At 66.8% G+C, this 27,294-nt stretch overlaps 1 protein-coding gene and 1 long non-coding RNA gene across 2 annotated transcripts; one reads left to right on the top strand and one right to left on the bottom strand.

Annotated features, from left to right (window-relative positions):
* Positions 1-2,555: 2,555 nt before the first annotated feature.
* LOC125130144 (uncharacterized) lies at positions 2,556-3,383 on the bottom strand. The gene is made up of 2 exons (XR_007135650.1): positions 3,231-3,383; positions 2,556-3,136 (listed from the first exon to the last, which is right to left on the bottom strand). It is a non-coding gene; the product is annotated as an uncharacterized LOC125130144 (long non-coding RNA).
* Positions 3,384-3,580: 197 nt separating this feature from the next.
* Positions 3,581-12,964, top strand: RHPN1 (rhophilin Rho GTPase binding protein 1). Its single transcript, XM_047785546.1, has 15 exons — positions 3,581-3,758; positions 5,950-6,065; positions 6,959-7,087; positions 7,312-7,387; positions 7,930-8,007; positions 8,340-8,464; positions 8,555-8,721; positions 8,921-9,114; positions 9,463-9,619; positions 9,696-9,809; positions 10,133-10,327; positions 10,715-10,791; positions 10,955-11,101; positions 11,194-11,352; positions 11,687-12,964. Exons 1-15 carry the CDS (start codon positions 3,678-3,680, stop codon positions 11,843-11,845), a joined length of 1,974 nt encoding a protein of 657 aa, XP_047641502.1. The 5' UTR covers positions 3,581-3,677; the 3' UTR covers positions 11,846-12,964.
* Positions 12,965-27,294: the final 14,330 nt, after the last annotated feature.

The raw sequence follows: 27,294 nt of genomic DNA, 5'->3' as shown, positions 1-27,294 counted from the left end.
AGTGGTTTTAAAATTCCAATATGTAACATAGTCATTATCTGTAGTATTTGATACACTGTCTTCATCAAATGTAGACAGCTCCTTCTCTTTCTATTTTAATCTGTTTGGTTGGTTGGTTGGTTTTTTCGTCTTTTTAGGACTGCACCTGCAGTGTATGAAGGTTCCCAGGCTAGGGGTCTAATGGGAGCTGTAGCCACAGGCCTACACCACAGCCACAGCAACATCAGATCCAAGCCGAGTCTGCCACCTACACCACAGCTCACGGCAACGCCAGATCCTTAACCCACCGAACGAGGCTAGGGATCGAACCCGTGTCCTCACGGACACTGTCTGGTTCTTAACCCACGAGCTGCAACAGGAACTTGGGTGTGGGACAATTTGGGCTTCAGACATCAGCAAGCCCACCTCCAAGTGACTGAGAAGGAGAAGAGACTGGTTATGTCCCCAGACCCAAAGTCAGGGGAGCAGGGCCAGGGCTCTCTGCCACCCTCGGGTTCCCCCACAAGCCTTGGGGTGGCATGCGGCCACGACAGCTCCAGGGTGGGGGTCGGAGGAGGTCGCCCTCCCTGGAGCCCCCTGAAGACTCCCATCTTGTCCAACTGGCTACACTTGCATCCTCGGCCCCCGGGCATCAGGTGACCCCCGGTTGAAGGAAGGGGACTAAGGGGACCAGTGTGGGTTGCTGTGTCCCGCCAGCATTTGGGGCTGGATGGTGATGGTGCAGGGTTCCCTGGCGTGGCAGGTGCTTAACCTCCCCCAGCTCCTGACCCACACAGCCCCCAACATGCTTCCAACCCTGCCGTGACAACCCAGAGGCGCCAGCAGTGTCTCTGCCCTCTGGGGCTGCTTGGCCATCCTTCCCTGAGCCTGTGAATTCTGTAGTGACCGGGGAGGGGCAACTGGACAGGACCCGTCAACAACAGGATCTGTCATTGAGCTGCGTGTGTGAAATCAGGGCAGTGTCCCCACGTCTAAGGAGACGTGGGCACCTTACCCTGGCCGGCTGCTCCATGGCCCTCGGTCCCCTCCACAGGCTGGGGGCCTTTGAGCAGCACAGCAGGCAGCTGTTATCTGGACTGGACGGACTTGCTGGCACCTGGCGCCCCTCTCAGCGCCTGATTCCACGGTCATTGGTCTACTCGCTCCCCCCCTTCCCATGTGTGTTTGGGTACAGAGCCGCCCGTCTTCTCTGGCCCGGCCCGTCTACTGGCACAACGTCCTCCCATGGTCTGTGCCAGCTCCCCGTCTCGCTCATTGCTCTCTTTCCTTTCTGAATGTGGTGTATTTGTGCTTTCACTCCAATGCGGCCACTCCTTCTGGGAAGCCAAGCCCACTCTGGCTCCCCTGCCAGACAGAACCCCCACTGCGTTCGGGCCGGCCCATGGCAGCAAGGCCGACACCTCCCCAGCCTCTCCCGCAGCCACGTGCGGCCGGGTGACAAAGATCTGGGGGAGCTTTGGGGACATCTGGCTTTCCTCCTGCTCCGCCTTCCTCCCTGGAAATGAGCCCAGGGGAGGAGCAACGTGGCCTCCCCTCGAGAGACCGAAGGTCACGGCTCAGGGCCTCCAGGGCCTCACGCCTCTCAGTCTCAAGCAGTCAGAGGCGAAGCCCAGCCGCGAGAATCTCTTTGTCCCAGATTGTGCCTCTGAGGGACTGACCAACTTTTTTGGTCTTCTTAGGGCCACACCCGCAGCCTATGGAGGTTCCCAGGCTAGGAGTCTCATCGGAGCTACAGCTGCCAGCCTACACCACAGCCACAGTCGCGCAGGCTCCAAGCTGCGTCCGCAGCCTATACCACAGCTTGTGGCAATGCTGGATTCTCAACCCACTGAGCAAGGCCAGGGATCAAACCCGAATCCTCAAAGACACAATGTCGGGTCTGTAACCCGCAGGGCCACAACGAGCATTCCTAGCTTTTCCTCTTTAGCTTTTTCTTCCTCCTATTTTCTTGGCTGAGAATACTTATTTCACATATACATATCATATAGTGATAAGCTCCCATAAAATGAAAGATTTTTTGGGGGGGTGGGGAGGTCCCAGGCCAGGAATCAAACCCACACCACAGCAGGACCCCAGCCACGGCAGCGACAACACCGGATCCTTAGCCGCTGTGCCACAAAGGAACTCCGCTTTGGGATGCTTTTTCTTGTCAACTCCTAGACACCCACTCTTGAAAAACACAAGCTTTAGGACTGTCTGGTTATAGAAGATGCAGCGTCGCACCAACCTTAGCTCTACAGGAACCACTCGGCCAAACAGGAGCCTCCTCCAGAACCCCGCTGCCCTCCCCGAGGCGACCTCCCCTAAGTCGCTGAGCTGCCCATGCGGTGTTGAATGCCACCATTGCAAATTCCGCAATTCCAACCACAAGCGTCTGCCTCTGGAATTCTGCTTCTAATTCAGGCCTTATCTATTGATTTAGCCTCAGGAGGACGAGGCACTTCTCTCACCCACTTCTTCACCTTTCACCTCTCCCCTCCCCACAGAAACTCGTTAAAGCTGTCCAGGGTCAAGATGCCACAGGACAGTCAGGTACACCGCTGAGTCAGGTCAAATACGTCTCTGGGTATTTTTTATTTTCCCGGGAGTTAACGATTCCCTTATTTCGTAGTTATTGTTGCAGATGGCCAGGGCGGCCCAAGCAGCTCAGCTCACAGGATTTGCAGGATCAAGCGAGCCTGTGGGGAAGACCGGAGGCGTGGCAGGAACCCAGGTGATGGCGAAGATGGCAAGGCTGGAACTTTAGGGCAACGTGATAAAGATTAGCTGCGTTACTGCTTATGCTCTGGTGTTCCTGCCCCTACAAGGGGTGTGTTCTTCCCTGAGGTGAGCCGGGCATGAAACGAGTGTGTTCCAGAGTCACCATACCTGGAGAAGTCAGGAAAGGAGCCAGACGCTGGGGCAAACCCACCAGGAGAGCAGGGCACGGAAAGAGTCCAATTCTGGAAGCAGGCCGGCTCTGCAGGCAGGCTGGTCCCGGAGGCAAGTCAGTTCTAGAAGCGGGCTGTGAAAGTAAGATGATTCGGGAAGCAGATTGTACTGGCGAGTTCTGCAGCAGGTTCTTGGGGTGGGTTTTGGACGTTCTGAAGGGTGGGCTCCAGAGGCGGGTTCCAGGGGCAGGTTCTGGAAGCAGGATCTAGAGGCATGACAATAGAGCGCCAACCGCTGTTAGCACTGTGGCCAGGCCGAAACCTGGGTCCCGGCGCTGAGAGAAAAGCGGACATCAAGACCTGCACGGGCGCTTGTTCCAGCAAAACTGTTAACCACCCCTTGGCGAATCTTTACGAGCGGCGCCCCGAGGCCCCGCCGCTGGGCGGGTGAAACCCGCGTTGCCCAGGGCCCTGCGCCGCGCCTTGTTTTTCCCTTTTCCGCCGCCGGCGGTTGCCAGGGGCGACCGCATCCCCCTCCACCCCCCGCCTCCGGGCTCCTCGGGAGCAGGCGGGCGGGGTCTGGCCGCGGAGCCACCTCCCTCGGGCTCTGGTTGGCCGAAGCTTCCGTCTGTCAGAGTCGCTGCCGCCGCCGATTGGACAAGTTTCGCACGCCCGGCAGCTAGCGCCCCGCCTCTCCACCCGGCCTGGCGGCCACCGGGAGAAGAGTACAGTGCGGGATCCCGCGCGCCGGGGGTCCCTGCGCCGGGATCGGCTTCCAGGTGGGCGTGGCCCGAGCAGCGGGCGGCGATGGTCCCCGAGGAGAGGCCAGATGGCCAGGTCGCTGGCGAGGAGAGCACTCAGCTGCAGGCGGCTGGCAGCTCCCGCAAGGTGGGCGCTCCCGGGGGCAGGGGGCGCCGGGAGGAGGGGTCCCAGACCCAGCCGGCTCCTGTGGCTGTCTGCCACCGGCGGGGCTGTGGAGCCCACGCTGGCTTTTCCCATCTGAGCGCACCGCTAGTGTCGGGGGCGGGGGCGGACCCACCCGGTCCCCGAGAATCTCACTCGCCCCTAGAGGCAAGGTGGTCTTACTGCTGGGGAACCCAGGGCTCCATGCGGAGCCAGAGCCGGGTTGGCTGGCTGGCTGCCAGTGCTCCTCTTTCTCCCTCCCGTTTGGGGACACCCCCCCCCCCCACCTCCGCCCTGCGCTTACCAGAAACCGGTGGGAGCGCCAGCCCAGCTTGTGGTTTTCTCCAACGCTCCAGGAACCGCTTCTGTGGCAGCGATTGGGCTTGGGTCCGTTGCAGCCCGTGGCCCTCATGTTTGCTCCTCGTGCCGGCACTCGTTTCCTAGCTTTGCTCTCTTCCCTAGGGCCGTTCAACTTTGTCCCGGGCACTCATCTCTGTTTGATGAAAGGCCTAGAGACAGGCGGCTGAAGCTTCCTGGGTATAGGAAGTGGCTGGAGGACTTCCCATCTGGGTGTTTGTCTCTCCTCACCCGCACCTCTGCCTCTTTCTGAAGTCTGACCGCTGGGGGGGTTGGGGGGGGGTTGTTTGGAGACCTTTGGAGTCCGTGCTCGGGAAAGAGGAGGCACCCTGGCTGTCTCACTCTGCAGCCCGGAGCCCGGTTCTCCCCTGGGGGTCACCGTGAGGCTGCCCCAGTGCTTATTCCAGGCTTTGGGCATCCATATCCACGAGGGGTTTCAGTCCCATGCCACCTGCCTGGTGGGGGCATGCGGCCTGGCCCTGCCCACCGTCCTGCAGGTTTGTTCCTAGACCCGTGCTGGCACAGCTATCCCCACACTTTGCCAGCTCTGGCCACTGCCCATGGCATTTTTCTCCTGGGGATTCTGGGGGATCCACTAGACCCTCACCCGTCGGGGCCGCAGCAGTGAGGGTGTGTTGGGGTCGCTGCCTTATCAGAGGTGGGGGTTCTGCCATAAGTGGGCGAGCTGGCAGATCCCTTTACCACTTGTGAGAGTGGCTCTCAGCCCGCCCAGGTTACACAACCAGCCTGCCGCCAGCAGGGAGAGTTAGGGTGGCAAGGCTTTGAGGGGTGCTGGCCACAGAGCTCCCTGGAGACCCCGCGGTCTCCGGCCTCCAACACTTCTCTCCAGGAGCCCTTGACACAGGAGACCAAGTGAGCGAGTCGAGTGCGGCCCTGCTCCCCGGGCGGATGGTCATGCTGCCCCGCAGCCCTGAGAACCTGCTGGAGCTTTGCAGCGGGACCTTTGGAGGGAGAGGGGTGTGGCTTCGGCGGGGCCTGCCCCTGCCTCTGAGTCTCAGGCCTCCCGGCAGGGGGTGACCGCTCACACCCTGGGCTCATCCCTCCTGAGCCCTGAGTGGGCACAGGAGGCACCACAGAGAAGGGCCTGTGGGAAGACAGCCAGCCAGCAGGGTGGAGCGGGGAGGGGGAGGCTGTATTGTCTTGTCCCTTCTGGGTGCCATCGGGACACCAGCCCGCGTCCACCTCCAGATGAGGGCCTGCCCAGGGCTCCAGAGTGGGAGTCCTCCTGGCTGATTGCGCTCTATCCCGTTGGTCAGTGGGTGCAGGTTCTCTCCTCAACACCTAGGACCACTTGGAAGCCTTCTGTCTTTCAAGTCCCAGAAGAATGCCTCCTCCTGTAGGAAGTCCTCCTTGACTGACCTCTCCGGAGAATGCTGGCGTCTGGAGATGCTGGGCTGTTGTCCAAGGTGGCCGTGCACCAGGAGCCTTGTTTAGAGTGCCCCTCGCATGGGGCTGGGACAGGCTGGAGTCCCCACGGGGTCTGAAACGGCCGTGTGTGTGTATGTGTGTGACCACAGGGCACGCTTCCTCTGAAAGATCACTCTCCGTGAGCACCTTGGCTGTCACCCCCCCCCACCTAAACACGTGTGGCCTGGAGTAATTGCGAGGGCGAGATGGGTCGTGGGGGTCACGCCAGGAATTCGCAAGTGCTGGAGGACGTGTGCTGGGCAGTCGGCTGTCTCCTGGTGGGGGCTCCAGGCTGGGCTGCTGAGTCCCAGAGCCCCAGCAGATGTGCCCAACTTCTTCCTGGGGCCCCGTCCTTCCAGGCCCGGCCCCCATGACTGCGGCCTCTCTGCAGGGCTGTGATCACCTGGCGCAGATGCAGCGGGACCCCCTGCAGAGCCGCAGGGCCCGGATCCACCAGCAGATCAACAAAGAGCTACGGATGCGGACAGGGGCCGAGAACCTGTACAGGTGCGTGCTGGCTGCCTGGGGTACCTGCTGCCACCCCTGCCCCGCAGGAGAGTGGTGCCGCGTTCCCAGAGGCCCCCTGCGAGCCAGGCCCACCCTGCGTAAAGGGGGCAGGGCAGTGACCCCGGTGGCTGCCTGTTCTCGGTCCACATGTGAGTCCGTGACTGTGGCTTCCCAGGAGGCAGGGCTGGCTCTCCCTCTAGGGGCTGGGGCAGCCAGCTCCCACCTTGGGGGGCCTCACTGGCAGGGGTGAGCTCAGTGCCGGCCGAGGGCCATGCTGGGCTGGAGCGGGTATCCACACCCCGTGCGGTGTGGGAGGCTCCGATGCAATGGCGACCAGCCGGGGCACTTTTTAGCGGCAGGTGACAGGCGTCCCGAGGACCCGGGAAACAGTCCTTCCGACCGGGGAGGTGCATAGCAGCACGTGTGCCCAGCCCTTCACACATGCCTGGGCTACAGGTGATGGCCCGAGGCCCAGGCCTGCTCAAGCCACAGCCAGTGAGCGCAGAGCCAGCTCCAGGACAGGGCTCTAGGGGGCCCTCCTTTTCCTTAGCAGCCCCGCCTTCCTAGGGACCGCCCCCGCCTTCCTAGGGACCGCCCTCCCCCTGGGGAGGGAGGTGGCAGAGGCCACTCATGCCCTGGGAGTCCTGCCTCTGATGCGATGTGCTCGGGCCAGTGTCATGACACGCACGTGTGGACAGGAATCCGCGGGAACCACAGGGGGTTTCAGAGAAGGGTGAGGTCATCTGGTGAGTGCTGGACTCCGGACCCCGCTGCTGTCCCCCTAAGGGTCTGAGCCCGCTGGCTCGTCACTCTGGGAGTGGGCTCTGGCGCCCAGGCTGGGGCAGGGGTCCATCTGCAGAGCTGGGGCTTCACCTGAGCCTGGCTGCCCCCAGGGCCACCAGCAACGCCCGGGTCAGAGAGACCGTGGCCCTGGAGCTGAGCTACGTCAACTCCAGCCTGCAGCTGCTGAAGGAGGAGCTGGAGGGGCTCGATGGCAACGCCGATGCCGAGCTGCCTGAGAGGTAAGGGTGCGTGCTCGCCGGATGAAGGATGGACCCCACGCCTCATCCCCAACCGACCAGGACGCACGTCTGGGGGGACGTGATCCAGCAGAGCACGAAGGGGTGCGTGTGTACCAGAACCAGGAGAGGTGTGGCACCTGGAGCAGGAGCAGGAGCAGGGGGACGCTGGCCCCTGGGGACAGCGGGTCCGCCTTAGAGCCTGGGTTCTGTCCTTCTCGTTCTAGTGACGGGATCACTGTCCCCATGATCCCCCTGGGGCTGAAGGAGACCAAACAGCTGGACTGGGCCACACCCCTGAAGGTGGGTACTGGCCTTGAGCTCCGGGGTCTGGGGGTCTCGCAGGCTTCCTGGTCCAGCCTGCTCACTGGGCCCTTGGAGACTCTGAGGCCCGGAAGGAAGAAGGGTCTGACCCGGAGCTGCCAGGCCCCGCCCCAGGCTGCAGGGGTTTAGATCCAGTGGGCTCTGCGCCCTGGGAAGGGTGTCAGCTACAGGGTCCCTGTCTCTCTCTGAGAGTCCTGCTGGCGGGAGGCCACCCCCTCCAGTCAGCCCGTACTGAGAAACCCACTCGTTCCAGGGTCCTAGTGGGGGCTCGGGAGCCAGGCTGCCGCAGGCAGCTTGCCCACTAGGCCCAGGGGGAGGCCACCTTGGCCCAGGACTCAGGACCCTGGCCTGTCAGGGGGAGGGGGTTGATGAGGACATTCCAGAAGGAACATCGCTGGCTCTTGGGGTGGGGGGGCAGGCCCATCACTGTGCACCCCAGCCTCAGCCCTCCTCCGGGGCCCCCCTGCCCCGTGTTGGTCTGGGAGACCCCGGGCAGTGTGGCACCTGTCCCTCTGAACCAGGAGCTGATCTCAGAGCACTTCGGAGAGGACAGCGCCTCCTATGAGGCCGAAGTCAGGGAGCTGGAGGACCTGCGGCAGGTGGGTGGGGTCCTCCCAGCCACAGGTGAAAGATCCATCAAGGCAGTTCGGTGGGGCTCAGTCCCCACCCAGGGAAGCTCCTCGAACACCGGGAAGTTCTGTCCTCTGGCTGCTCGGTCCGGTCCCCCTCGGGGACCCTGCCGGAGCCTCTTGCCCCAGGGCCCTATACTGTCCCCTGGGGTGGCACATGTGGTCCCCAGCAGCCCCAGGGCAGGCAGGTGTGGCCACGTTCACCCCTAGACGCCGGGGTGTTCCCGTGGGGCTGTGCATCCAGGGGGTTCCAGGCTGGGCTGGGCTGGGCTGGTGGGACCCAGGCGACTTCTTCCCGGCAGGCGACGCGGACCCCCAGCCGGAGCGAGGCGGGTCTGGAGCTGCTCACGGCCTACTACCACCAGCTCTGCTTCCTGGAGGCTCGCTTTGCCACCCCTGCCAGGAACCTCGGGCCGCTCTTCCACTGGTAGGGGCAGGGTGGGTGGGTGGGTGCCCTGGGCCACGCCCGGGACTCCCCGCTGTCGTGAACTCTGCCCAACCTGACCCATCCCTGCAGGTACGACTCACTGACCGGGGTTCCAGCCCAGCAGCGGGCCCTGGCCTTCGAGAAGGGCAGTGTGCTTTTCAACATCGGCGCCCTCCACACCCAGATGGGGGCCCGCCAGGACCGCTCCAGCCCGCAGGGCACCAGCCGCGCCGTGGAGGCCTTTCGGAGGGCTGCTGGTGAGGGCGCCCAGACCCTGGCCCACCCTGCTTCCAGGCGCTTGTGGCAGAGCCACGTCTCTGTGGCCGGGGTGTGGGAGCGGGGAGGAGGGCGCCCCAGCCTGAGAGGCTCAGCACACGGAGGGGCGCAGAGGGCGCTCCTGCAGCCTGCGCTGGGGCAGCCCTGCTGCGCCGCTGCGAGCCCCCTCCCCCCCTGCAGGGGTCTTCAGCCTCCTGAGGGAGAACTTCTCCCACGCGCCCAGCCCGGACATGAGCCCTGGGTCGCTCTTGGTGCTGGAGCAGCTCATGACGGCTCAGGCCCAGGAGTGCGTCTTCGAGGGCCTCTCGCTGCAGCCCCCCGCGGCCCCCCACACCTGCCTGGCTCAGCTGCACCTGGCTCAGGAGGCCGCCCAGGTGAGGTGGGGAGCCCGCATCCCGGGAAAACGGGCCGGCCAGCTGCAGTTGCTCAGTGGGCAGCAGGCCTGGGTCAGGGGTGCTGGCTGGAGCTGAGGGGCCCAGGGGGCTCCCAAAGCCAGCTGTTGTCCTGGGCTCTGTGGGCCTGGTCAGGCCCCCAGGGTCCTGAGTCCCTGCTTCTGGGGCCTCACTGGGGTCAGACACTCAGCTCGGCACGGGGCGTGGGGCAGGGCAGCTGCTGGGACTCGGGTGGGCGGCGGGGCAGGCGGCTGTTGGGACTCGGGGGTGGGCGGCGGGGCGGGCGGCTGCTGCTCGCGGGAGGCCCCACTGTCCCGTGTGTGCCAGCAGGTGGCGGCCGAGTACCGGTTGGTGCACCAGGCCATGGCCCAGCCCCCCGTCCGGGACTACGTGCCCTTCCCCTGGACCACCCTGGTGCTCGTGAAGGCCGAGTACTTCCGGGCCCTGGCCCACTACCAGGCGGCCCTGGCCCTGTGCGACGGCCCCCGTGAGTGCCCTGCCCCGCGTGCCCAGTGCCCTCAGGCTCTGGGCACCCGTGGCTCACCGCCCTCTCTGACCCCCAGCGGCGGCCGAGGTGGAGCTCCCAGCCCTGGAGCAGGTCTTCCTCGGGCCCCCAGCCCCGTCAGAGCCCAGGGCCCCCGCCCTGCCCCAGGAGTGGGAGGAGCGCAGGAAGCTGGGTGAGGCGGCCACCAGAGGAGGGTGGGGCGCAGGGGCCCCAGGGACGGGGGAGGAATGACCCACTCCACCCTTCATTCCCAGTCCGGGGTCTCCAGCCGGCCCGGATACCCTTTGCCTGGTGGGTGATGCCCTGGGTGAGGGCGGTGTTCTGGGCTGGCGGGGGCAACGTGGGAGACAGCTCCTCCTGGTCCTGTCGGGGGGCCCTCAGGATGAGCCAGAAGCCCTCACCTGCCCTCCTCTGGCTGCATCTGGGGGTGGGGGCGGCAGGGGCCCCGCCTGGAAGGGCCAGGCGGGCAGCGTGTGGCGGCTCGGTCCTGTGCAGGCAAGGCCCACCTGAAGCGGGCCATCCTGGGCCAGGAGGAGGCGCTGCGGCTGCACGCCGTGTGCCGGGCGCTGCGCAGGGTGGACCTGCTGCAGGTCGTGCTGGCCCAGGCGCTGCAGCGCTCGCTGGCCAAGTACTCGGAGCTCGACCTCGAGGACGACTTCTTCGAGGCCACCGAGGCCCCTGACATCCGGCGTGAGTGGCCAGGCCCCTGGGGGGGGCGGGTGTTGCGGCCAATTACTTCCCAGTCCCCACGGAGCTGGAGCTGCAGCCCTCGAAGGAGCAGGGCAGCTGGGAGAAGCCCGCCCCGGGCGGCGGCTCGCTCCCTAGCCCCCTCCACGCCTCCCCCTCCCCACACCTGGTTCCTGCCCCCCGCCCCGGGCGGGGCGGCGCAGAGACACCCAGGCCTCCCCTGGGGCTCCTGCTTGGCGGGGGCGCAGCCGGGTCCCGCGGGTCCGCAAGGGGGCCAAGGTGCACGCGCCGCGCTGGGGTCACCCACTGTGCTCTGGCCGAGGGGCCCCGACCACGTCCCAGGGCTCTGGAGCCGTGAGCCTTGGGCTGAGCCCTGCCCTTCGCCCTCAGCCAAGACGCAGCAGATGCCGGAGGGCAGAGCTCCCAGCGTCTCCCAGGTGAAGGTGACTGACATCTTCCACCGGCTGGTGAGCACCCTCCCAGGCACCCCCGACCCTGGCTCTGCCCTCCGTGGTGGCCTCACCCCCCAGGGTTTCTGCCCCGGATGCAGGGCGGGGGCCCCGGGGCTCCAGGCCAGGGCTCCTCCAGGTGCGGCCGCCCAGCCAGGCCTCTGACCCCCGACCCCCGCAGGGGCCCCTGTCCGTGTTCTCAGTCAAGAACCGCTGGCGGCTAGCGGGGCCCATCCATGTGGCCCGAGGAGAGGAGGGCTTCGGCTTCACGCTGCGGGGAGACGCGCCTGTTCTCATCGCGGCGGTTGTTCCGGGGGGCCAGGCTGCGGTAAGGGCCCCGCAGGCCGATGGGCCGAGGTGGGCGGGTGGGACCGGCCAGAGGCGAGGCAGGGCCCCTGGAACCCTCCCGTGGCCCTGCAGGCAGCCGGCCTGAAGGAGGGCGGCTACATCGTGTCTGTGAACGGGCAGCCGTGCCGGTGGTGGAAGCACGCGGAGGTGGTGGCCCAGCTGAAGAGTGTGGGCGACGAGGGTGTGACCCTGCAGGTGGCGACGCTGCTGCCCAGTGCTGAGCCTGGCCCGGTGAGCTCCAGGGGCCTGGGAGGGGGTTCCTACCTCCTGGGCCTGCCTCCAGACGTCCCAGAGGCCAGGAGGACACTGGGGTGGCCGTCCAGGCAGCAGCCTCCTGTGCTGCCGCCTCCACCTGGCGGCACTTCCTGCCCGACGGGGCCCCCTGCCCGCCACCAGCCCCACCCTGCTGGAGGCTCCGGCAGAGGCGCTGCTCCCAGAGCCCTGTCCCCTCAGCACGGCTGCCCCCAACGTGTTGCCCCCTCGTCCCTTGTCCCATGCACCAGGCTGGCTACAGGCGGACCAGGCCAGGGCTACTGACCAGTGCCCATCTCTGTCCCGAGCACAGGGGGACCACCGGCCGGCCCTCGGGGGGCTTCTGAGGAGCCAGAAGGAGTGTGGCTGGGAGACACCAGTGCCCACACGAGCCAGCCCCAGGCCCCTCCTTGGCTGGGGCCGCAAGGCCGGGAGATGCAAGCCTGGAAGACGGTTGTCTGCAGCCCCCTAGCCCCGAGCTGCCCCTGCCCTCACCCTCCGGGGCGCCCAGGGTGGAGTGAGGGGCTGGGCTCTGCCTGCCTGGGACCGAGGACCCGGCTCGTGCCTTCCCCCACCTCAGAAGACCTTCGGGCCAGTTCGCTGCCCACCCAGTGCCCAGGGTGCCCACTCAAGACAGTGTCAGATGAGGTGTATCTGAGCCCAGTGCTGGGGCTGGTGCCTCGTGGGAAACATCACAGCCGCCCAGGGGCCAGGAGGCCGCCTCTGGGCTGCCCTGTCCACGTGTGCCCCGAGTGCCCTCTGGAGGAGGGCAGCTTCCGGGGGCGGGTGTCCAGCTACTCCTCTTGGACCCCGAAGGAGCTGACCCCGGAGCCGGGCAGGCAGGGGCCACGAGTTGGCAGCTGATGCCTGCAGCCCACCCGCACCCACGCTGGGCTCCTGAGGCCTCAGCTGAGCTCTCCCGCCCCCCACCCCCCACCTGCCGTTCCCCGTCCACGCCCGCCCACAGAGTTGGGTCTGCCCGGAGCCCAGTGCCCGTTTGGCCCACGGGGACTCCTGGGCACCCCTCAGGCTGGGGCAGCCTCAGCTCCCTTCCTGCCTCCCCACAGCAGTCTGGGGTGCCCACAGCACCACCTCTTCTCTGGGTGGGGTCCCAGCCAAGGCCGCGTGCCACCAAGGCACTGTGTTCACTCGCTCTGTGCGGGACGGGGAGCCATCCTTGCTCATGTTCTTCCTGCCTCGTGGCCCCGACACCCCTCCTTTACTTGGTGGAGGGTGTAGATGGGACCCAGGCCTGCACCCGCCCGTCTGCCCGGCTGGGCCCAGCCCCCACTCCTCATCGGGCCTGGCTCTGCCCTGCCTCACCCTGCATCCCAGCCTGGGCACATGAGGCTGCTGCTCCAGCCCACAGGCTGGTGTCTGTGAGGCCGGCTCATGCTCCTGCACCCAAGTCCAGCAGAGGAGGGGCCCCGGCCCACCCCGGCCCCCTCAGCTGCCCCTCTGGCACCAAACTGGACTCTTCGGATTGAGCCCTCGGTGTCCCCCAGGCCTGCACACTGGCGGTGGCAGAGGGGCACTTTGCCCCAGATCCCACAGATGTGAGGCTCAGAGTTGGCCCCAAAGGGAGGGGTGAGGTGGGAGGGGGTGCCCTCGCCAGGTTGGGGGGGGGGGGTTCCTGGTGGCCACCAGGGGGCAGGCACTGCCCGCTCAAGCGGCCACAGGAGGCAGGGTCTTTGGGCAGCACCGTTTTGGGAAGGGGCAGGCAGCAGACCCAAGAGAGCAGGGACCCCTCTCTGCAGACCCAGGTGCAGCCCTCCCCCCGCCTCTGCAGGCATCATCCTCGCCCCTCCACGGGGCCCCCAGGCTGGAGCAGCCCAGCCATCACCACCTCCCTCGAACGCTAGCACAGCTGGGGGGAGCAGCGAGTGGGGGTGAGTGTGTGAGGGGTGGGCGAGTAGGGGTGAGGAGGGAATGCGCATTCCTCCTGCCTGAGCCCGGGGACAGGGCATCCAGGTGCGTCCCCCGCCCCCGCCCCTCCTGGGAGAATGCCCCTCTCAGCAGAACCGGCCAAGGTCACCTCGCCACGTATTAATTTGATTAATAAACCTGTGCGTCAAGGAAGCCATTACCCGCTAATCAGGGACGACAGGGCTGGCAGGTCCTGTCCAGGACGACTCGGCAACTTCCCCGCCCCCTGCAGCTGAGGTGGACCCCCGGGGCGTGCGGGCTGCCACCTGCTCCTGCCCCGTCTGGGGGGAGGGCCCGTTCCCCAAGGCCACGAACCGCCCTCCCGATGTGGACAGCCTGCCTGCCTGCCTGCTCGCCTCCCGGGGCCGGGGCGTCAAGGGGAACCCCAGCTCCCCAGGAAGCAGTGGACCCCCTTTCCAGGTGGGACATGGGTGCTGAGTGAGAAGCAGACCGACCTGTGTCCCACGGGGCCAACCGTGGCCTCTGCTCGCTTGAGGCAGCTGTCCCTGGAGGGGGGGGCTGTCCACCCACACCTCGCACCCGGGGATGGACCGGCCTGTCCAACCTTCCTGGCCTCTCCCTAGTGCCCCCGACAGCTGAACTGGCAGCTGGCGGAGTTCTAAGCTGGCTCCGGGAGGCCTCGGGGATGAGGTCACAACCATGGAGCCTGGCAGGACCCCCAGTGGTCAGTCGCAGCCTGTCCCCCACCCTAGGGACAATGCTGCACCCCTCTTGGGGCCAGGACTCAGAACAAGAGGGCAGTGGCCTTCCTGGCCCCCAGGCATGAGCCCTGCCACACACACACCTGCTTTGCAGAGGGTGGCTCGGGGTCATGTCAGTGCCCAGCCCGGCCCAGGAGTGAAGCAAGCGGCTGAGGGGCATCTGCTGGGGGCCTGGCCGGGGCTGGGACAGGGCTGCGCCCTCTTCCTCATGGGCTGGCTCGTGGGTATGTGCGCCTGAGGAGCCGTGTGTCCGCCTGGCCCATCCATGCTGGTCCCCCGCCAGCCTGTCCCCACAGGCGCCGCAGCCGCACTCTGCCCACAGCCTGTGCACCCCGCCCTAGGGCCACACCTCGGGTCATGGCTTTGGCTCCTCGCTTTCTGGTCCACACATCACCGCTGTCACTGTCACGGATGGACAGGGACTGCGCTAGCTCATCCCCCCGCCCCACGAATACCTGGGAAGACGCACCTCCCTGTGCGGGAGTCCCACCCACGTGCCCCCGGGGAGGGAGGGTCAGGCCCAGGAGCTGCCAAGACTGCCCCCTCCCTGGTGCCTCGGAGGCCGGGAGAGCGTGGGCTGAGCGCCTGGGCACCGACTCGAGGACACACGTGTCCCCAGTAGGCACCTGTGCCCCTGCCCCAGAGAGTGTGCCGCGCCCGGCCCATGGGGCCTCGTCTCGTTTTCCGGGGGGGGGGGCAGGCAGGGAGTTCGGGGTGAGCGCGCGCTGTGATCATTTTGCTTTGCCAACAGAAAACTGCCGAGAGGGGAAAAGGCAAACTCCGTTTCGCTTGGGTCAGCAGCGAGCCCGGCACAGATTGATGTGAGGAGAGGAGCAGGCGGAAGGGAGCCCCAAGGCGGAGGAGGGGGGCCGGGTGGGGGCCGGGCGGAGCAGGCGCCAGGGCCGCGGGCTGCGGGCCCTCCTGGCTTTGCCCATGCCCCCCACCATTCAGTCCGCCCTGGGCGCCTGCCCCACCCCCACCCTCGCGATCCCCGCCCAGGAGCCTCCAATACCAGGGGCCTGGGTCAAAGCCACCCCCTAGCTGGAACCCCACTAACCGTGGTCACCCCCCTGGTGGTCCCCACTGCCACCCACTGGACACTGGCCCCTGGGCTGAGCCCACAGGAGGCAGCAGTCTGACGTGGCAAGACGCCCAAAGCCGCACAGCCACTGGGGGCCATCCAGGGTGCTCCCAGGGCCCTGGGGACCCAGAAGTGGGGGTGTGGAAGGCGCAGAGTGAGAGGAGCAGCAGTTCCCACCCAAGCTCTGGGGGCGGGGGGGGGGCACATGAGAGGAGAGCTGGGGTTCAGAGCATCCTGAGCCCCAGAGGCCCGAGGAGCCCGAGCCAGAGCTTTGGCTGGAAAAGCTGGAGCTGCTGCCTGACCGCGGAGGGCTCAAGGCAGCCCCCAAAATACACCCCAGAATTTGTGAACGTGCCTCTGTTTGGAAGAGGACGCAGCCGGTGTCATGGAGCTCAGGGTCCTGGGATGAGAGCATCCTGATAACCTGGACGGGCCCTGGGTCCACTGACACGGCTCCCAGTAAGAGGCAGGGGAGGAGAGCAGAGCCCACCCCAGGCCAGGGGCCCCCAGAAGTTAGAAGGGACGAGCAAGTTCCCCCCCTCGAGCCTCTGGAGGGGGCACTGCCCTGCCGACAATTCGATCGCAGACTTTTGGCTTCGAGTGCTCTGAGAGGACACGGTTCTGTGGTAAACGCCCCCGTTCACAGGAAGCCCACCCCACCCAAGTCCCTGTGTTTCTGGGATTCAGTCTGTCCTTCTGTAGGATGGACCCGACCCGACAGGGCCTCAGGTGTCGGGTCAGGGCGGCCCCACCCCGGCTGCCACGAGGACCCCCGGCCCTCCCCCAGCCCCTGGAGCAAGAGCCTGGGCACTTTTGGCCACAGTGGCCGGAACGTGGGCCTCTCAGGCCGCCCAGCAGCTACACCTCCGCCCCCTGCCCCGCCGCCCTCGGCCTCGGAGAATGGGCCCAGAGCCTGGTGTAGCTGCTCCCCAGGTGGCTGGCCTTCAAGGAAGCTCGCCACCCCCTCAGACAGGGTCCTGAGCGCTGCCCCTGTGGGCTCCGCCCAGGGGAAGAGAGAGGCCTCTGCCCAGGCCCATGGGGTCGCTCGGCCTCCGCGGGGCAGTCTGACAAGCCCCTGCTGGGCGGGCTGGGGGTCTGAGGCCGGGAGGGCTGCCCGGACCTCCCTGTCCCTTACACAGCCTGCAGCACCTGCTGAGCTTTACCGGTTGGCCCTTGAGCACGTGGGTCCTCGCCTGGGAGGAGATGGACCCGAATGCCTGGAAGGCTCGACAGAGTCCGTTCTCGGGAGCAGAGCAGAGAAGGCCCAGGTCAGGGTCAGTGGTCGGTGAGGCACTCGGGCAGTGGAGGAGCTGGACTGGGGCCTGGGGTGGAGGCCGCCAGGTCGCGGCGGGGCTGGGCTCAGGGGGAGGCTCAGCCGGCTCCAGACCCCGAAGAGCAGGGAGCGGGGTGATGGCCAGTGTGTGTGGGGTGCCCAGAGGCCACCCGCAGCCAGAGGCGGGGGATGCAGGGGCTCTCCAGGGTGGATGTGAACTTTAGCCACCCCTGAGGCCACTGGGTGAAGGTTAAAGGTGGGGACAAGGCTGGGGGCCCACCCCGGAGGTGCCCACTCGATGCTGCTGTCCCGGCAGGGTGAGGGCGGCCCAGGGCAGGGAACGGGCAGTGCGTGGGTTTAGAGCACATTAAACCCCCACCGGCGCCATGAGTCTCCATTTCCCCGCATGAGGGGTGAGGGCCTGGCCCCACCTCTGGGAGCAAACCTGCAGTTCTGCCCTCTGTGGCCCCCTGCCCCCGGGTGTGTGGGAAAGGAGAGCCACCATCAGGCCCCTGGGACCCCCTCCCCTCTCTGCAGCCACCTCTTCGGTGGGGGCTCCTGGAACCCCTCAGCAGAGTCCCGGCCAGCATCTCTGCCCAGCCAGTCTCCTGAGACAGAGGGTCCCTCAGCTCACACCCCAGCAGGGACAGGTGAGGAGCAGAGAGGACAGCGACCTGCCTAAGTTCTCAGGGACCAAAGCACACGCGGCACTCGCCCCTGACCCGGCCTGTGCCTCGCGCCGGATGCACCGCTGGCCCCAGCCCTGCCTCACCAGCTGTACCCGGGTCCAGACGCCCGCGCTGCTCCTGAGCACCCCCCACGGCGGCCCTCCTCCCCTCCCTCCCGGCCCAGCCTGCCCTCCTCCACCTGTGCTCTCAGTGGCACCTGGCTCGCAGGCCGGGTGGGGCTGCGGCGGGGGCTCACCTGCGGCCGCTGAGCGGCGTGGAGGCAGGCCGAGTGGGAAGAAGGGCAGGTGGGCGCTCTGACGGGGCGCGGAAGGCCGGGCAGAACTGCCCAGCTGAAGCCCAGGGCCCCGCTGGGAAGGGGCTGAGCCGGGGGACCCGGAGGGGGCCCTGCGCCCAGCCCCCGGAGATGGTGGCTGGGTCTCCGCTTTCCTACCTGTGAGCTCAGAGCCCGGCTGCACGGGCGGGCGGCGTCTGGGAGGGGCCCGGGCCCGGCGACTCCCTCCTCTGGGACGTGGATCCTTGACTCAGCCCCTTTGGGGGCCGCGCAGCCACCGCGTGCTCGCGCGCACACAGGCGCACCCGCCCAGGCCCCGCCGACGGGGGTCAGGCTCCCGGGGCCAGGCGCGCGCGCACAGGAGCGGGGAGGACGCCCGGGCCAGGGGGGCGGGGTCGGCAGGAAGGCCCCTCCTCACGGCCGGACCCACTCCCAGGCGTGGGCCTGCGGCGGAGCAGAGGGCCGGGTCCCACGGCCCCGCCCCGCCCCCGCCGAGACCCCCCCCCCCCCTCTGGCCCCGGCTCCACGGGCCCCTTGCTCCGGGCAGCGGGCAGACAGGGACAGCTCGTCTTCATCGGCCCCGTGGCGGCTCCCAGCCCACAGCAGCCCCTCCACCTCCGCCCCATGCCCATGGCCGTCAGCACCATCGCCGGCATCCACGTCTCCCCAGTTCTGCAGGGCGGCTCCGGACCAGCAGCCCCACCACCCCATCAGTGTCAGCACCAATTTGATCTTAAGCCCTCCAAGTGCCACGACACACTAGCTTTACGAGCCTCGGGCCAGGGCCCCCTTCACCATCGTCCCTTCTTCTGGACAGAGGATGGGGTTGGGGCTCGTTGGCGCTGGGGTGATGGCAGCAGCGGCTAGAGCTAGCCGAGGGTCCTCTCTGGAGAGCCAGCAGAACCCCGTTCAGCTGGCCGCACTGAGGTGGGCTCTGGGCACTGAGAGGCCAAGCCAGACCATCCCGGGGCCGAGAGAGGCATCTCAGGGCAGGGACAGAGCACAGGGGGCCTCACCCCGCTGCCCAGTTTCAGGTTGGTCCCTCCAGGGACAGGGTGGTGAGGAGACCTGAGAAGGAGGGGCGGGAGGCGGCTTGGCAAAGAGGCAGGATGGAGCCAGGCAGGGCCAGGGTGCCCCAGGTGGGACTGTGGGGGAAGGGCCTCATTTTGAAAGCCCGGCCCCTTCCTGGGGAGGGCACAACCACGGAGCTGCACCCCACTCCAAGGCACCCCACCCCACCCCACTCCCAGAGGGCCCCTGGTGGCCTGGACTCTGAGGACCAGAAGCAGAGCCATGGGGCCCCTGGGGGTGCCTGGGCCAGGTGTGGTGGGACTGTGTGACTCCAGGAGGGCCAGCAGGTTTGGGTGGTTCAGCTCAAGGTAGACCCGTGGACTTGGGCTGCCAGTAGGCACGAGGGGCCCGTCCAGGGAGCTGCTGGGCACAGTCTGCGGCTGGAGGGGGAGCGGTGTGGGAGGGGCCTGGAGGGTCACCTGAGGCCCTGGAAGAGGGTGTCCGGCAGCCTGGAGACCCCGTGAGAGAAGGCTAGGAGGGCAGTGTTGGGGGAGCAGGGGGCACTGTCCTGGAGCAGAGGGCGAGAGGAGGAAGAGGTCAGCTCCCTCCCCGCCCCCGGGTCAGCCCGGTCAGTCGCTGAGGGTTGGTGGCTGGAGCCGCAGGCCCCTCTGGCCCCGAGGTCTCTCTGGAGGATGAGGTGGGCAGGAGGCCAGGCTGGGGTAGGCCCTCTCGGGGCAGCGTGGGAGGGATCCCTGAGGAGGGACCAGAGGCCTGGGCAGGTCCCCCTCAAGGTCAGCCCCTCTGGGGTCAGCCCCCGTGTCGCCTTGCCGTGACCAGGAGGAAGGCCTCAGCGGGACAGGCCTCCTGGGGGTGCGGCCCCTGCCTCAGTGTCCCCGCATGTCGTCTCTGTCGGGGGCTGGGGCCTGTGGAGGTCCTGCCTGCGGCCAGCCGAGGCCCTGGCTGGGCGAGGGCCCGTGCATATTGCAGTACTTACCTGCGGTGATGGGCAGGCCCCCCAGGCTCCACGCTCCCCGCCCCCTCCGCCCCTGGACGGGTGAGCCAGACATGCATTAAGACAAGAGTGACTTATCGAGCTGTCAGGGGGAGCGTTTTAAGACAGAATTATAGGGGAGAGGAAAAAGATTTTTACCAAATTAATGAAAAATCAATCTGGCCTCAAAAATCCATTAGGCTTCATAATGCGCCGGTTACAGGCCGAGCCACACAATCCAATAGCGACTGTTAAATACTGCAGCCCACCCCCCATTCATTACCCCCCGCCCCCGAGCTTACTTCTGAGAATGACACCTGCCACCTCCACCCCCCAGGCGTCCTGCCCCGGAGCCGCTCGGGGGCCCCAGCGAGTCCAGCTGAGTTAGCCGCTATGCCCCCAACACAGACGGGGGGCCCAAGACCCCAGTAGAGGGCAGCAGTTTGGGTGACGCTGCTGCTGCTGCTGGCGTCCACACCACTGGCCACACGGGCAGAAGGCTGGCTGTGGTGACGGCCGGGTTGATCAGCGGCATGAGGCCACGAGGGTCAGGGTGGCTGCCAGGGGGGTGCCGGGCCCTGGAAGAGGGTGTGGGGGGCTCTCTGGGGAGCTGGCTCCCTGCAGAAGCAGGCGGCAGGCCTGACCCTCCTCCCGTGCACGTGGGGTGGACAGGAGGCCTCGGTGCTCTGTCGCTCCGTGGAGGCCGCAGGGGTCGGGAACAGCAGGCAGGCCCTGGCTGACCCCAGACACGGGCGCTGCCAAGGAGCCTCCTGCGGCCCTAGAGGAGGAGGGCAGCCCGAGGTGGGCTGTCCCAGGCCCCCTGCCCAACGTGGTGCCTGCGCCGGGTTGGGAGGCAGGAGGGATTCATTTCCCGTTAAACCGGCAGATCTTTCTCCCTCTCTCCTGGAATCCTGCCTTAAAATCGCTGCTCTGACGGCTGCACTCGTCCGCCGCCCCCTCCCTCTGACCCTCCTGTCACTTTGTCACCACCTCCCTGGAGGGGCTCCCTGGGGCCTGCGCTCAGGGAGGCAGGACCCCCAGGAAAGCCCAGGGCCCAGGGGGTGGCCCCTCACCTGGGTCCTGCTCCTTGGGACCCCTGCCTGACCTTCTCTGGTGACGGCCACGTGGCCTCCCCCATCTGCCCCTTGCGCCCCTCGTCCGGTTTTACAGTCTTTCCTGGAGCCGGGACTCCGAGCTGCCACCCTCCCATGTCCTCCCGGGGCTCTGCTCTCCTCACTCGCTCCTTCTTTCGTGCATGCTTGTCTCGTGCCCCGGGGTCCTGCCAGGCCAGGACTGGCTGCCCAGAGGGGCTTGGTCCCGTCCCCGCCCAAGGTATGGGTGGGCTGCTGGAGGCCGGGCAGGGGAGCGGAGGGCTGTGGGGTGGGGGAGGAGGTGGGGGGCAGAGTGGGGGCCCAGCCAAGGGCTGGGTTTGGGGGAGAGAAGGGGCTGGCCTGGGCATGGGGCCTAAGGGTGCAGGTGGAGAATGGTGCGGGGGCCGGTCCCGGGGCAGGACAGAGCCTGGAGGAGTCCCTCAGGCCCTGCGCCCACTCACTGGCCCCTGGGGCTGGTGGGGGATGGCCCGCGGGGAGCCCTGGTGCTGGGAGGGGGTACACTCCGGGGTCCCCCCCACCTGCGTGGCTGTGGGGAGCCACAGCCCAGAGGCCACCAGCGTGTGGGAGGGTGGGCAGCACGGGCTCCGCAGCCCGCTGGCCCCTCACTCCCCGCCCCCAGCCGGAGCCAGACCGCCTCGCGGCGGCAGCGGCAGCAGCGGGCCGTGGTCTTGCAGATCAAATCCCAATTCATTAGCGGTGCAGCTCGGGAAGGGAGGGTAGGTGCGGGCAGGGGGCCGAGGCCCTGTCTGCGGTTTCCCAGGAGGCCTGGCTGCCTGGCTCCAGAAGCTCCCAGGCCCCACCAAGCGAACCGGCTTCAAGCAATCAATTCAAGGACAGCGCGTGCCAGACCTGAATCAGACCACGAGGGCAGCCCAAGGTGGCCCGAGCCTGGTCCGGCCTCCGCCGGGTAGGGGAGCCAGGTCCCAGCCCCGCCCTTCCTGTCCTGCTGTCTCTGCCGCTCCCCTTCGTCTCCGGGCTCGGCCGGGGTCTCCGCTCCCCCTGCCCTTCCCCTACCAGTCTCAGGTGCTGTCTCTGCTTCTCCAGGTACAGGTGCTGCCTCTCATCCCTGCGGCCCTGGCGCCAAGCACCCCACTCCCCTTCGGGGCACCTGTCTCTTCTCCGGGTCTGCACCTTCTCCCACCTTGGTGGGTCTGGGGTGCCCAGGACCAGCCAACCCGGGACGGAGCCAGGCCCCAGTCAACGGGCCCCTTGGAACAGCTGGCACGTGCTCACTAGGGTTCAGAGGTCACAGCTGAGTTCCGACTTTGCCCAGGCCAGGGTCACCTGCCCAGCAAGGAAGGACAGTGCCCTGGGAGTGTCCTGAGCCCCTGTCAGGGCCAGAGGGACTCCAGCTCCTCACCAACGGCCAGACTTCAGCTCTGCCCCCAGGACCACGGAGGCTGCCCCGGCCCTCAGGGTGGACCAAGCAGAGCAGGGTGGGCACGAGGAGGGGTGTGCGTCTCCGCCTCTGTGCCCGCCCCCTCCTCCCCCAGGGCCCAGCCAGGCCGTCATCCGTCAGATCAATGGCCAGGCACGTTCCGACATCCTGAGCCTGGGATGGATCTGCTGACCAGGCTGGCCTGTCGATAGTGGATCATCCTGCCCGGAGCTGTCCTCAGCCCCCCAGGGACCCCCGGCAGGATGACGGCGGGGCCCTGCAGCCACCTCAGGGGCACGGCCCTGAGAGTGAAGTGGGCAGGAGGGCGGCCGGCTGGAGGCCTCTGAGCCTCTCCCTTTCCCCACTCCTGGCTCCCTGGCGGCCCCCAAGGCCCAGCAGGGTGGGCCCCTGAAGCTGCCCGGGGCCTCTGTTGGGCCTCACTCCCAGCCCCGGCAGGGCTTTGGACAGCTGACCTCTAACCTCTGAGGCATTGTCTGTTGAGTCGAAGAGCCTGGTAAGACCTTAGAATCCCACCAGGTTTTGGGGGGAGGCCCTGGGAGGGATTCCTCGGCCAGACCACCCCCAGTTTGGAGGGCTTGTAGGAGGCGAACTGTCGCAGATGGTGAGGGCCATGGAGGGGGAGCGCCCCTCCGCAAGGCTGTCCCTGAAGAAGCCCAGTGGCCCTGATGGCGGGAGGCCAGGGCCCCGCCTGGTCAGAGGGCCCGCCACCCCCTCACTGATCCTAAGAAAAGGGGCCTGAGCTCCCCCCACCCCCAGCACGCCCACCACGTCCTGCACGCCCACAGGCGGCCCTGGCCGGGCAGGCGGCCAGTGAGGAGTGGGTCCCGGCCAGGGCAGCAGGGCTGTGGGGAGTGGGCAACCGGGTCTGCGGCCAGGGCCCCTCGACCATCAGGACCATGGCCCCAGCCCTGCCCCCCCATTCTCACTTTCATTGGTTCTTAGTCACCTGCCCCCCCCACCCCCGGCCTCGCTCCTCCCCTCCCCTGACCTGACCCCCCAGGCACGTCCCAGGAGTTTGCGAGGGTGTGTGGGGGTTCCAGATGCAGAAGCCCCAGTTCGGCTCCAAGGCCGAGTGTCGCTGATCAAGTTGTGCCCGGTGACAGTTCCCACGTCCCCAAAGCGGAGGCGTGGCGGGGGGAGGGAGAGCTTGAAACCCGGGCGCGGCTGTTGTTGGAGTGTCTGCGTCTGTGTGTTTCACAACGCGTGGCACATCACTCAGCCGAAGGGGGGAGCATAGGATAAAGAAGCTAACAAGTCAACCCTCTTGGGGCTGGTTCACTGACCCTCCAAGGGCCCGCCCACTGCTGTCCACTCGGCCAGCACCCCACCCCGAGGGGCTGGGCCAGGGCACAGGCAGGGGACCAGGATCCCATGTTCCTGTGCACAAGCGCCAGGCTGGAATTACAAAAGGGAGGTACAGTGCTGCGTGGGGAGGGGCACTTACGAAGGATTTTGAGGAGCAAGTAGGAGTTCTCCAGGCTGACTAAGAGGCCTGAAACAGCCTGGTGTGGGAAGGGTGGAGGGCAGTGGTGGGGGAGGAGGGCCCGTTCGCGGGACCCCAGAGGAGGACCGTGGGACAGAGCAGCAGTCAGGAGGTGGCTCTGCCACCATCTGGGTTTAAGGGGTTGTTGGGAAGCGTCCTGGAACCCTGACACAGCCACTCGGGTTCGAGGGGCTGTGTGTACGTTCCTGTTTTAGTGCCCAGAGAAGTTCAGCGACCTGTCCAGTGTCACGCAGCATTTGGGCAGGGTTGGGGGTCCTGGACGCTCACCTGTGGGCCTGCTCAGAGCAGTTTGCTGGGGTTTGACTGGGAGCCCCGGGCAGGCCCAGCCTCTGCCACCACGCTCCTCGCCGTGGGCGACCCCGCCACGTGCAGGGCGGCCCCTGCTCTCTGCCCTGGAGGGAGTTTGTGTGGGGCCTGTCAGCTGCCCCCATGTCTGACGTGGCCCTGGGACCGGAATTTACCTGTTCCTGGAACTGGTGTTTATGAAAATTCCTGAAGAGGAAAACCAATCAATCACCCCGGGCCATGGCCGTTTTTCTAACTCGGAGAACAAGCAGTTTTATACACCTCGGAAGAGACACCGGGAAGGATGGATGGCCGAGCGAGCCCGGCTCTAAATCCTCTCCGGCGCGCAGCCCGCCACCTCCCCGCCGGGCACCGCCCGCACTGCCGGCTCAGCAGCCCTCGCCTCCCGCTCTCAGGGCCGGTGGCCACGACCTCTGGGATGCCCCAGACAGAACAGCTCCTCATGGTCCGTCTCAAGTGCCCCTGCCAAGGTCCCCTGCCCAGGCCCAAGGATCCCCCCCACCTACCCTGTAGAGCAAGCGTGTGGGCAACGTGGGGATCCGGTAAGGAGTGGGCCTGTCGGGGCTCAGGCCTGCCTCCAGGCTGTCGGGGGGGGGGTGGGTGAGGGGCAGGCAGGGGGGGCGGGCCGGGGCCCAGCCTGAGAGCTGGCCTGCTTCTGATCACCCCGCACTAACCAGAGTCCGTAAGAAAGACGCCCCCCAGTCCTGTTTCCTGCAGTCGCAGTGCTGGTCCCCAGCCTGAGCCTGAGCCTGAGCCCGAGGACGGCCTGCCTTGGGGAGCCCCAGTCCCATCCTGGCCTGGAACCCCCACCCCGCATCCCCACCTGCACCCCCAGGCCCCTCAGCCGCTGCCACCCCTCCAAGGACAGTCCTTATGGCAGGGCCTAGCCTGGGGACAGAAGGGGTTGCAAGGCAGTCATGCGCCCACACCCTGTCCACGAACGGGAGCCAGGAGGGGACGGTGAGTCCTTGGGACATGCGACATGGGAGAGCTTCTTGCTATTTTGTGTTAAAACCTGCCGTGCGCCATCTTTCTGCGCGCAGGTCAGTGGCTTTAGGCGCATTTACATGCTGGGCAGCCTTCGCCACCTTCCAGCTCCCGAACCTTCTCGCCTCCCCAGACCCAGGCTCCGCCCCCTTGAACACCAAGTCCCTGATCCCCTGGTGCAGCCCCCAGCCACCCTCCTCCTCCCTGTGTCTCGGGCCTGGCTCGGTCCGCCTGCGGCTGGCGTCTTCCACCCCGTGACGCGTCCTCCAGCCTTGGCCACGTCGTGGGGCCTGTCCCGAGGCTTCCAAGGCGGCAGGTCGAGTGCTGGGCGGGGCAGGGCAGACCCGGTAGGTGGAGGGGAGCTTGATGGAGGCCGCACGGGGGAGGGGAGGCCGCAGCGGGAACTACCTTCCAGCAGCAAATTGATGTCTCCGGGCGCCGGCGGCCGAGAGGGTTTGTAATGGTCCCTAAAGCCCTCAGTGGTCGGTCAGCCGGTCGGTCAGCGGCAGGCAGCGCTGAGCTCAGCATCCCCCTGCGAGGCTGGGAGGGGCCCGCCTCCTCACCCCTCCCCTCCCCCAGCTCCTCCTCCCCTCCGGGGCCACCGGAACCTGCCAAGGAGAGGGGGGCAGAGCCCTGTCCTGTGGGGTCTTCAGACCCCAGTGCTGACCTCGGCCTGCCAGGCCGGAACTGCCCTGCCCTCGAGGCCCTGCTCGGGGGCAGGGACAAATCGGAAGCTCTGCCAGCTTCCCCATCCTATTTGTCAAGGGGCCCATTAGGTGCTGACAGCTGCTTCCCCTCTGCACAGCGCGCCCCCCATCCCCGGCCCCCATCCATCATGGACCCTGGGGGCTGCAGCCCCCTCCACCTTGCTCTGGGCTCCGTGGTCCGGCCGGGAAGCACATCATGGAGGACTCGGGGAGCACGCGGAGAGGAGGGGCCTCCTGGAGGCAGGGGGGGTAGCCCCATGGCCACCCCAGGTCCGCAGCCCAGTCCCGGGCTGGCAGCCAGAGCCTGGGCCTGGGCCATGGGGAGCAACCCCAACCCTTAGGGCCCCTGCCCCTGCCAGGAGGAGCCCGAGGCTGACCCTGCTGGGTCTCTGGGCCTCTGTGCACCTGGGTTAGAGGGTGTGGGAGGCCAGCCAGGCCCCAGGAAATGTCTGGCAGCGCCTTCCCTCTTCCCAGAGGGCTGCAGGATGCAGGCGATGGCCTGGCTGGGCGCAGCAGCTGCCCCTAGGGCAGGACTGCCCGGCAGACTGGGCTTTAGAGGACCATTTATTTATAGGGCTCCCACGGGGCGGTGCCCAGCCACCTTTCGGGAACTCCTGGCTGTGGGGGGCCTGACACCCGAGATTCTCAAGGCCCCACTGCAGAGGAGCCCCCCAAATGTAGCCGATGTCTGGCCCGGAAGCAGCCCCCCAGTGCCTTCCCTCCTCCCTGTGTAGAGAAGCAGGGGCCACACAAATGGGGGTCACTGGAGGGTCGGGTCACTTCACGCTGGACAATTTCAAAGGTCCTTCAGGGTCGTGGTCCTGCAGTGCCCCGCCCTGGACCGGCTGGCAGCCTCTTGGTGCCCTGCCGGTCATCACTTGGGGAGGCTGGCGGGGTGGCCCAGACCTGGCGCCTGGGGCAGGGTGGGCCCCGAAGGCTCTGCGGTCACAATGCCTGTCCAGCCCTCCCCTTCCCGCCAGGGTCTTGGGCTAAATTTAGCGCCGGGGCCCAGGGTGGGCGCGTTGTCTGTACAGCTATTCCCTGTGGCGTCCGTACGAGGACCTTGCCCCAGATCAGGCGGGGGTCCACTCCCTCTCCAGTGCTTAATTGTTGAGCTGATATCTGAATGCAGCCAGGCCTCCCCGGTTTTAATGTAGTAAATCTGGCTGCCCGGGACCCCGTGGAGGAGAGGGCAGCCCCCCGCCCCCCGGCAGAGATGGGCTGGGAGAGGAGAGCCCTGTCCCGCTCACCCTGCGCCCGCATTCATTTGGGAAGGACAGTGTTTATATGAACCATTCGCTTATCGACATCTGCTTGCCGGGTCAATGGCCGAATTTATCGTCTCAGGAGACGGGCCTTATTGAGCTGTGCACGCTCCCCCCCAGCCCCGGGTGGACAGACGCTGTCAATACGCAGACACTGACCTTGGGGCTGCCTGGCTCTGCAGGGGGCTGGGGGTCTCCTGGGAGGGGCTGCAGGAACCGGGAGCAGAGTGGTGCGGGTTCCCCCTGCCCCCCACCCGTTGCTGTGGTCCCACGAGCAGCTGCACCCTCCCGCAGGAGAGGTGGCCGGGCCCACAGGCCAGGGATCTGACCAGGCAAGGGGACGTCGGAGGCCCCAGAGGACGGGGCACCCAGCGACATCAGACCCCAAGCCCACTAAGTGCCCGCCCAGTGATGAGGAGGCAGCCACGGGCCTGGGCGTCAGGTCTTAGCTGCCTAGAAGTTAGTGGCCTGGGGGCCGATCAAGGCTGCGCGGGGCAGGAGGGCCGGGGGGGCGGTGAGAAGGTGAGTTCTGGCTTTCATTTTTCCAATGGTCGCACCGTGGCAAATGGAAGTTGCTGAGCCGGGGATGGAGTTCGTGCCTCTGTAGCTACCGGAGGCACCGCAGGTGGATATTTCTTTATTTTTTTTTTATCTTTTTTTTTTTTTGCTTTTTAGGG

The sequence above is a fragment of the Phacochoerus africanus genome, chromosome 6 (assembly GCF_016906955.1).
Source record: "Phacochoerus africanus isolate WHEZ1 chromosome 6, ROS_Pafr_v1, whole genome shotgun sequence".
Classification (NCBI taxonomy): domain Eukaryota; kingdom Metazoa; phylum Chordata; class Mammalia; order Artiodactyla; family Suidae; genus Phacochoerus; species Phacochoerus africanus.
This window is presented reverse-complemented; position numbering and strand designations above follow the sequence as displayed.

Excerpts from the sequence above, each read along its gene's own strand:
- RHPN1 (XM_047785546.1), top strand. The coding sequence starts at position 3,678 with ATGGTCCCCGAGGAGAGGCCAGATGGCCAGGTCGCTGGCGAGGAGAGC. Across the intron at positions 9,620-9,695 it reads GGCCCTGTGCGACGGCCCCC|CGGCGGCCGAGGTGGAGCTC; the intron begins GTGAGTGCCCTG and ends TCTGACCCCCAG. Across the intron at positions 10,328-10,714 it reads CGAGGCCCCTGACATCCGGC|CCAAGACGCAGCAGATGCCG; the intron begins GTGAGTGGCCAG and ends CTTCGCCCTCAG.